This window comes from Archocentrus centrarchus, chromosome 13 (assembly GCF_007364275.1).
Source record: "Archocentrus centrarchus isolate MPI-CPG fArcCen1 chromosome 13, fArcCen1, whole genome shotgun sequence".
Classification (NCBI taxonomy): Eukaryota; Metazoa; Chordata; class Actinopteri; order Cichliformes; family Cichlidae; genus Archocentrus; species Archocentrus centrarchus.
This window is the reverse complement of record NC_044358.1, coordinates 12,260,962-12,270,621: the sequence shown is the minus strand read 5'-3', so window position 1 is coordinate 12,270,621 and position 9,660 is coordinate 12,260,962. Positions and strand designations below refer to the sequence as shown.

The 9,660-nt window shown below is 46.0% G+C and overlaps 1 protein-coding gene across 2 annotated transcripts in view; it reads right to left on the bottom strand.

Annotated features, from left to right (window-relative positions):
- Positions 1-9,660, bottom strand: part of mark4b (MAP/microtubule affinity-regulating kinase 4b) — a 53,592-nt gene that overhangs the window by 13,845 nt on the left and 30,087 nt on the right. For both annotated transcript variants that reach the window (XM_030744508.1, XM_030744509.1), the window contains exons 4-14: positions 6,862-6,910; positions 6,718-6,783; positions 5,425-5,495; positions 5,125-5,181; positions 4,625-4,861; positions 4,265-4,384; positions 3,984-4,083; positions 3,156-3,265; positions 2,720-2,909; positions 2,416-2,636; positions 737-840 (exon numbers count right to left, since the gene is read on the bottom strand). In XM_030744508.1, coding sequence (XP_030600368.1) covers positions 737-840; positions 2,416-2,636; positions 2,720-2,909; positions 3,156-3,265; positions 3,984-4,083; positions 4,265-4,384; positions 4,625-4,861; positions 5,125-5,181; positions 5,425-5,495; positions 6,718-6,783; positions 6,862-6,910 — 1,325 coding nt within the window. The remainder of the gene's footprint in view (positions 1-736; positions 841-2,415; positions 2,637-2,719; positions 2,910-3,155; positions 3,266-3,983; positions 4,084-4,264; positions 4,385-4,624; positions 4,862-5,124; positions 5,182-5,424; positions 5,496-6,717; positions 6,784-6,861; positions 6,911-9,660) is intronic.

The following is a 9,660-nucleotide window of genomic DNA, read 5'->3' as shown; positions in this document are numbered from 1 at the left end:
GAGCAGAGTGAGACAGACACAGCGAGAGAGGGGATGGTGACCACCACGCTCAGGGACCGACACGCAGACAACCATCTGTCGTAACAACAGACAGTTCACACCGGGCACACGAAGCTGCACACAGCACAAAGACAAAGCCAGCGATGCTCCGTGTCAAACCCTGCTTCCTGTCTTTAAGAGACAAAATGTGCGTGTGAAGCACCGAGGGCCCAAAACGTGCTAAACTGTGCGCTAAAGGGGACGAGCTGTACCAGCACAAAACCGACTTGTTACAGTAACACGTCCCGTTTTATTTTACAATGAATAAAAATGTGTTAAAATCGTTCAAATAGATGAAATGTGACGGTTCAAACTGCTGTTGTTTTTCTCTTTAAAGCCAACAAAAGCAGACGTGTAATTACCCGCCTGACCTCGAGTTCTGCTGCCAGCCTTTACGGGTCCTCAGGTGAACGTTAGAGGTGTGCAGCAGGAGGCTGCTTCGTAATGACGACGGTGAATCCTACTGTTACTAATGCATGTATTTATACACATACAGTACACTCTGTGCTTCCAGTGTGTGTCTGTGAATTTGGAGCATGAATCTGTTCCTGAGTCATGTAATTACAGCTAATCTGCCTCATGCTGTCAGGAAATGAAGAAGAAATAAAACATCTGCATTTTCAAACATCTTTTAGTTCCCTCTGACTGGACCCTATAGATAATAAAAGACAGACTCATATACACCTTTGCGACTCACCTGTTTTCCTTGCCGTTTTGAAGCAGGGAGTGTCTATCAGTGCTGGATCGGTCTGTGCACACGTACGTGTTCCTTCGAGTCATGGCACTCGCAGGGATGTTATTCTGGAGAGAGAGTCGGAAAACCAGGAGCTCGCAAATTTAGTAAAACGAGCTACGACACAAAAGATCGCGGTTTAGCAAAGCAAAGAGACTCAAAACTGAAGGAAATTCAGGGGAAAGTTGCAGTCGAGATTATCTGGAAACAAAGATTTCCCTGGATTAATCTCAGATTAATCTGACTGCAGTCTTCAACTCTTTACACACACTGTGCTCTTCATTTCTCATGCTTAATCTGATTATTTATCTCAAAATATGTAAAAATGTTACTGTTCTGCTTCTTTCTTATCTGTGGAGGATATTAATATTTTTGGTTCCCATCACACAGGAACAGTGAGGCAGGCCCTTTATTTCTGCTGTAGACTGAAAACGTCTGGGTTTGACGTTAAAAGATGAGGCAAAGATCAACATCTCAGCTTTTAAACAGGTGTTTACATCTGGATCAGAAGAGAGCACCTTTGGTCTGAAGCAGAAGTGTTGGAACATGTGACTGACAGGTGTGTTTTGCTGGTCAGGTGTGTCCTGTTACAGTGATTATTCAAACAGTAAATGAACGTCTGCGCTCAGGTTCAGATTTGGGTTCTGCCTGTGCAGACTGTGCATTCATGGTTAGACCAGCATGAAACCGGAGTGCTGTCTGTGGGCGAGAAACGAGCAGCTGTGAAGCTGAGAGAAGATGGAAAATCAATCAGAGCCATGAACAAACATCAGTCATAGCCAGTATGACTGTTTGGAAGGTCCTGAAGAAGAAAGTGGTCACTGGTACTAAGTAACAGGTACAGAACAGGTAAGCCGAGGAAAACGACAGCTGCTGATGACAGAAACACTGCAAGCGCTGTGAAGAAAGACCTTAAAACAGCTGTTAGTGACATCAGCAACAACCTCCAGAGGGCAGGAGTGAAGGTCTCACAATCTACTGTTCACAGACGTCTTCATGAACAAAAGCACAGAGGCTTCACCACAAGATCCAAACCACTACTGAGCAAGAAGAGCAGGAAGGCCACGTGCTCGGAGACAAGCCTCAGGACCTCTGAGACAGGGTTTGATGGGCTGATGAGACAAAGATGGACCGTCACCATGGTGGTGGAAAGGTTTGGAGAAAGAAAGGATCTGCTGCGCTGAAAGCTGGAACAGCACCACAGAAGAAGAATCCAAACATTTAGTGATGTCAGAGGGTCACAGGCTTGATGCAGTTGTTGCAAGCAAAGGATTTGCATCTAAACATTCAGTCTTATTCACTTTAATCTATTTTAGGTTTATCTGTTCCAATACTTTTGTTCACAAGGAAAATTGGTGGCTTCAGAGCGAAGGTGTCATCTTCTGATCTGTGTATCCGATAAAAGCTGAGATGTTGATCTTTGTCTCAACCCAAATGTTTTCGGTCTGCAGCAGAAACAAAGGGACTGGCCTCACGGTTCCTGTACTTTAGGAGGGGACTGTATTTATTTTACACAGCCTTAAAGGGCTATAATCTGCAGTAACTGGATTACATGGACTGTTAGGGCTCTGCCGCCTGTTGTATTGATAAGGGGTTAAAAGCGACAGACTCCGCCCACCTGCACATGAACCTTCTGGTCTTACCGTGGTTGAGTTCACTTCCTTGCGCCGGTCAGGTATCTCAGCTTTATTCGGGTTGTGAGCAGAGCTCACCATGGGACTGGAGGGGGTTGGGATGCTCCGGGAACCGGCGGTGTTGGCGCTCGGCTTTCGTATCGACAGCCGCTCCTCTCTAAGCCCCGCCCCTTCAGCTACACCACTGGGACTCCGTTTGGGGTGTGTCGATCCTGGAGCCGCTGGACCACCTAACAGAGTAAAGGGTCCTCAGTGAGCTAAAGTTTATGCAGTTTCCGCATAAATAAAAACAAATTAATGTCATCGGTCTTACAGAAATCAGAGTGCCGTCTCTGGCGGTGGTACGTGGAGGCACTGCGCTGCGCCTTATGGCCGGAAGAGGAAGACTGTGCACCCGAGGAGGAAGAGGAAGTGGAGTGTTTGCTTGTTCCGTTGGCGATGGTGCCGGGCCGGATTCGAGCCAGACTTAAACTGCTGCTAGACCGAGACTCGGTGCCCTCCGTCTGAGAGACAGACAGACAGAAAATTACAACGTGACTGGACTCAGACATCGATCTTTATGAGCCCGCAGCAGCACAGGCCGGGTGAGTCCGGTTCATATGCCAGTCTAAATTAGTCGGGGGGTCATGACTGCAGCTGGCTTCTTCTCAACCCTGTTTCAGTGACATATAAACACAACGTCCAAGTATTCACATATTTATCGTAACGTCAGGAGCAAAAGAAACAGGTAAACGAGCCGATCCACTCACCTCACTCTTCCGTCCCAGCAGCAGGTACGTGGCAGTGATCTCATTGTACTTTCGACCGCTCAGCGCATCTCTGATCTCTTCTCTGTTGAATCCCATCCCAATCATCACATCTGAAACAATACAAGCCAAGTTAGAAACAGTTACTCCACCATCCTCAGCGTGCCACTCGGTGACATCCTACTGATATTTTGCATAAGAAGCTTAGCCTGGCGTCCTTTTACCGCTGCTCCATAGAGAGTGTCTGGACACACGGCCTCCTGCTGTGGTTTGGGAACAGCTCGGAGTACTGGCCACTCATCGCCCACTCATCCTTACCTGCCCCGGAGGAACTCTTCAGCTCTCGCTGTCGGACCAAAACATCCTGAAGGACCCCTCCCACCCGGCCCGCCCCCTGCTTCAGCTCCTCCCCTCAGGCGAGCGACACAGAGCATCACTGACCTCAACTCATTCCTCAATGACAACCACGTGCAATGCAGTTTATTTATGTTTGTACTTGTATTATATATCTTACCTTTATATTCACAGAAGTATGAATGTATTAAATTATTTATTTCTATTTGTCTCTGTGCTGCTTTATCCCAGAGTGCACCAACACTTCGCTGTATATACAGTGACAATAAAGAAACTTTGACCTTTGAACCTATCATATACCACAGTTCACTCAGAGGTTGGAAATGATGCCAGCTTTGACCCACTGTTAAAACTCTGCACATCGGGCCTTAATGAATATTTCTGTGACCTCTCACGTGACTGATCCCATCAACACTTATCAGTTAATGATGTGGTGAATTATTGAGAAACTAAATTAGTGATGAAGGCATTTCTCACCAATGCGGCTGGTATCACTGAAGTTCTCCACAGGCTCTAAGTGGGGCTTCAGCTCATCGCCGTCATAACCGATATTAATCCACTTGTCTTTCATTATTTGCTAGTAACGAGGCAAAAAGAGCAAAAGTGATAATAGAACAACAGATTAGCCACAGAAGGCTTCAATCTGCTATAAAAGGTGTGATTAACCTCCTGAAAATACCAACAGCGTATACAGCTAACTACCACAAATATGACATCTGTCTGTAAACTCGCTCTGTGCCATAAAGCTTCGTCCTCACCTCCAGCGAGCAGCGTTTGGTGGGGTTGAGGACCAGGAAGCGGCGCAGGATTCCCTCGCAGTCCGTAGACATGTAGAAGGGCACGCGATATTTCCCTCTCAGAACACGCTCCCGCAGCTCCTGAACGCAACACACACACCCAGACAGCGTGAGCTTAAACTACAGGTGAGGTGCACCGAGGGAAAGAAACAATAACACGACTGAATGAAGGGCTGAGACAGACGGCTGCATCTAAGACAAGTGTATAAAAAAGGATCCATGCGGGGTCATTTTTCTGTGACATAATTCAAACTGAGACACGGCTGTGAGCTCCGAGTCACGTCAAATCAGTCTGACAAACCCTGGCCCGCCGTCACCCACCTTTAGGTTCTGTCCGTCAAAAGGCAGAGACCCACTGACAAGCGTGTACAGGATTACCCCCAGGCTCCAGATGTCCACCTCTGGACCGTCATACTTCTTTCCCTGGAAGAGCTCTGGGGCGGCGTAGGGCGGGGAGCCGCAGAACGTGTCCAGCTTGTTACCCGCCATGAACTCGTTACTGAAGCCAAAGTCGGCTATTTTAATGTTGGAGTCGGCGTCTAGTAGCAGGTTCTCCGCCTGCAGCAAACAGCATGAACACAGACACGTTATATGAAAACCATCAAGTATAATGGATTATTATCTATAATCTTTCAGTATTGGTACACATGAAGTGGTACATCTTCTACCAAGAGTACTGCATAGCTTTAAAAATGCTTGAACATATTTTCAGGTAATTCAGTTAGCTGTTGATAATGGACTCAGACATTAATGTTCAGAGTTCTGCTTATCGAAAAGGAGGATTTTTAATCGTTTGCGCTACAATACAGGTAATCAATCACCTTCAAGTCTCTGTGAACAATGTTCTTCTGATGACAGTAGTGCACCGCCGAAACGATCTGAGGAGGCAGAGAGACAAAATGAGAAGATAAATGCACCTAATACTGTTCTTTCAAATGAAAGCTTCCTGAACTAGAAGCTCCATTCATACATGCCAAAGCAGCCCCCCCCCTCAAAAGAATCAGTGTAAGCACTCCTGCTGTGCGGTTTTCCTTGATCGGAGGGATTTGCTGCTTTGTGCACTGAGCTTACAGTGCAAAGGGACAAACATTCAAACATGCAGGGGGGGGGCCTTCACCGACCTGTCTGAACTTGGCTCTGGCCTCTTTCTCCTTCATCCTGCCGTGAGCCACGAGGTAGTCGAACACTTCGCCTGAAAGAAGAACGAGGACATTTTAAGTGGGCATGAAAGTCAGTGAGTGACACCTGAAGTTCTTTTTTCCAGGCTGACGGAGCTGCAACACTCCTGCACGTTTCTCAGTAAATCCTAACTCCCTCCACCTGCAGCACTTCTGTGAAGTCAGCATTTCTCGTCCTTCATCCTTTACTGGGTGTCCGTTCATGTTTCAACGTTTCACATCTCGAGTGTTGACCCAAAATGTTTTCCGAGCTCAGAGTTTTGAGCGTGAGCCCAGCAAATTTGATCTGAATTGGGCTGGACTGTTCTCATTCAATGAACCATCCATCTACAAACAAGATGATTTAACAAGTGAAAGATCCCCGGTTCGATCCCTGAAGGAGCCACACATCCCTCTGGGGTCGTGTCAGGAGGGGAAAATCAAACACGTGGAGCTGCACGCTGTGAATAACAGAAAGTGGATCTCATAAAGCATCAAACCCATTAAACTTGAGTTTTTGGTACAAAGTAACAGCAGTATGCACACACTGCAAAGCCATCGGGATGGCCCTTTGGCAGGCTGGTTTCAGACCTGTGTTAGAGCAGTACAAGTATTCACAGTACTAAAAAGTTATTGCAGCATTATTGTAAATGTGGGAACTGCATGTGTCTGCGGTGGCGGGTGGGTAAGAGGACATCCACCCACAAAATCCCATCTTAACACTGGTTGCTGTATTTCTACAGCAAGATGCATGAAAAACACAACATAACTTGGACACATTAATTATTATTCCAGAAACATAAAGTACGAAATCGTTCTGTTTGCTCGTCCTCCCACCAAACTTTTAATTTCTTAAACGGCACAGCGGGCCGAGATCGAGCTGATCTGAGCTGCGTGTCGGCCGGTGAGCCGCTGCCTCCTTATTAGGTGCTGGAAAGTACGCGATCACACAGCACACAGAGAGCAGCAGAGACAGATTAAGGGATCACAAAGACAGAAGAAAGAAAAATAAAGACGCTGCTGCAAAAATAGATTAGAGCATGGGAACAAAGCCGGAGATGAACGAAGGAGCCCAAAAAAGACAGGAGAGAAAATATTAGAGCCGTAACGCAGAGAAACATCTCACCAATGCAAACGCAGTATATACACTAAGTAAATTATCTCGTTGGCTGGACTGTACAGTTCAGAAGCAATGAAGCTAATTGGCACCAATCTATACTTGGCATTGATGATGACGGTGATGATGGCGTCACTCACCTCCACTAGCGTACTCCATAATCAGGTAAAGAGTCTTTTCTGTCTCAATCACCTCAAATAACTGGACTGTAACACACAGAGAAAGAGATGTCAACACAAAGGTCATCATAAAAAAATGATCATCGTGTGTGTGAGCTGACTCACCTATGTTTGGATGGTTCAGCGTTTTCATGATGCGTACCTCTCGAAACACCTGAAAAGCAGAGAATGAGAAGGCGGCTCAGGTGCGTCCATCACACGAACACGTGACAGCACGAAGGTCGTTCAAACTGCTGCTTTTGGCAAATCGTGAAACTAGAGTAAAAGTCGGAGCTGTTTATTTGTGGAGACGCAGGTAAACTATAAATACTGTTGTAAACTATGGGACAAATAATCACAGCGTTATGAAGCTTAAATGTTTAACGTGCCACAGAGACAACAACAAACACGCATACAGAGGAAGCCGACAGTTTATCACATTTTCCATTGATTTCACAATAATATTGTTTGTTTTAGGGAAAAGCTGATGCTGCAGCAGCACTGTGTGAAATATAAAGAACATACAGTGGCTATAAGAGGAGACGCAGCCATTTAAACTCCACCTGAGTCGCTTTCATTTTGCTCTGGTCAAGGAAAGGAGACCATCCAGGTGTCTCCATCATTACAGATACAGTTCACAGCTGGTGTATATTAAACTGCTCCCTTCATTCATCTTATCCCTCCTCTCTCACACACACACACACACACACACACACACACACACACACACACACACACACACACACACACACACACACACACACACACACACACACACCTTTCTGACCACCTCTAGACCTGGGGTCACCCATGGGAACATCCCACTGATGCTAGGCTGACAATGAGGCCTCCTCTCCTGGGTGGCTTTCCCTAAGGACCCCCCCCCCCCCCCCACCACCACCACATCAATCACTGCGCTCCAGACTGCTGCCTCATCCTGCCACTCTTATGCAATCACCCTCTCTCTCTCTCTTTGTCTAATTAAAGTAATGCATTTGTCTGTGAACACCATTTAAAAGATTACAGAGCGCCCGGACTCACAGTGAGACGCTTTTAAGCACTAATTTCAGCACAGAAATGAACCGAAATCAGAGAAAACTGCAAACACAGTGCATGCACACATGCAATTAATCCATTCATCAATCATCACTCAGGCTTTATTTGGTTGACAAAGTGAGAGATTGTGACTGCGAAGGGGAAACGGGGCTTCACTGGGAAGAGTGTTTCAGCAGGAAAAACAAATAGGGAAATAAACAATGATTAATATATAAGATCAGGGGTGTAGATGGAGGGAAAGAAGAAAACAATGATAAACGCTGGTATCAGCAGTGTTTGTGTCATTTTTTCCCTCTTCAAAGCACTGCTGCAAACTCATTAAAAAGTCTTCGATAAAATATGAGTGAAAGAAGCAGAGAAAAGGAGAAAAGGAGCAAAAGACAGAGAGAAAAGCTGTGAAAAGAATAAGAATACAAAAGCAGGAATGCCCCAATGCCTTCATTCTGGTGGGAGAACCTCAGCTGCCCCGGAAACCCTCCTCCCTCATCCCTCTGTCTCTGACTCTCCTCATAGAATATAAGACTCATGTTTTCATGGCATTTTCAGGGTTACGCTTCCATATGTTTATACCTGCACGCCTTCATCTGACACAGCTAACAGAGGAATCAAAGATATTTTCGATGATGTAACCACAGGACCACGGGACTAATTTGCAAAGATATAATCTGAGATTTTGCCAGCAGTGCTTATTTGTTGGTGAAGAGATGAGAGCACAACTCAGCAGTTTGTTAGCTTTGCAAACACACTCGAAACAGAACAAACAGCTACTGCGGTGAGTGCCCCTCTGCTAAGGTACAAGTGAATATGCATGGTAGCATCATATCAAACATGCACACTGAAGAATGGTGTCGATCATCTCATCACTTAGAAGAAAAAAAAACTCATTTCCCAACTTAAAACCGATCCATCCTTAGTCTGTACATCTGTGCATGCATCTGCTGCATATTCATAGCATCTCACTTCAGACCCGTCAGCTGCTGAGCATGAGGCAGCAGCTTTAAATAAGTATTATTTTTTCTGTCTACTTTAAAACTAAATCTGACTTCTTCTCTGGATCCACCGGCTGTGAGGAATTTGCTTTCTCACAGTGCAGTAAAAACCGTTCCCGAACAGCGTTACAGCCGCCAGAGGCAGCGCCGTCTTACATGCCTGCGCCTGCGTACGTTTCCTCTCAGTGATCAGAGACGGATTCCTCGCAGCCAGCGGACCCAGAGGAAAACCACCGCTCTGGTTTGTCTCCATAAGAACATCCTCTCACTAACTGATTTGGCCTCACCGAACGGCCAACATGGAGGCTCCATGTTTGGTACCACTTTGTCAAAAGTGTGACAAAGAGCTAACAAGTAAGACACAAGAGGTGGTGTGCAATCATCCATCCATCCATCCATCCATCCATCCATCCGTCCTCTTCTGCTTATCCAGCTCAGGGTTGCAGGTTGGAGCGTATCCCCGCTGCCACAGGGCAAGAGGTGGGGTCCACCTGGACAGGTCTCAGTGTTGTGCATGCTGAACATATTTTAATAATATTATAACTTCATTCATATAAAACACTTAACTGGACAGGAAAAAACTGAATGTGTCAGAGAAAGGCAGGTCTTAGAGGCCAAAACAAGATCAGATTACAGTGAAGAGTGTTAGAAGGAGGAGAAAGGGACACACAACAGAAACATATAAATAAAAATAATCCACCTGGCGATGACTCCAAGGCTGTGAACCTAATTTACTGATAAAAATGAACATGGCAGGCTAATCCACAGACAGTGAAATGCAGCTGCTAAGTGATTTATATCCATGTTTCCAGCTTCCAGCAAAGAGCCACGCTGTGCAGGAGAAGCATTCACACGTAGGAACCACACAGGAGGCTCTCTG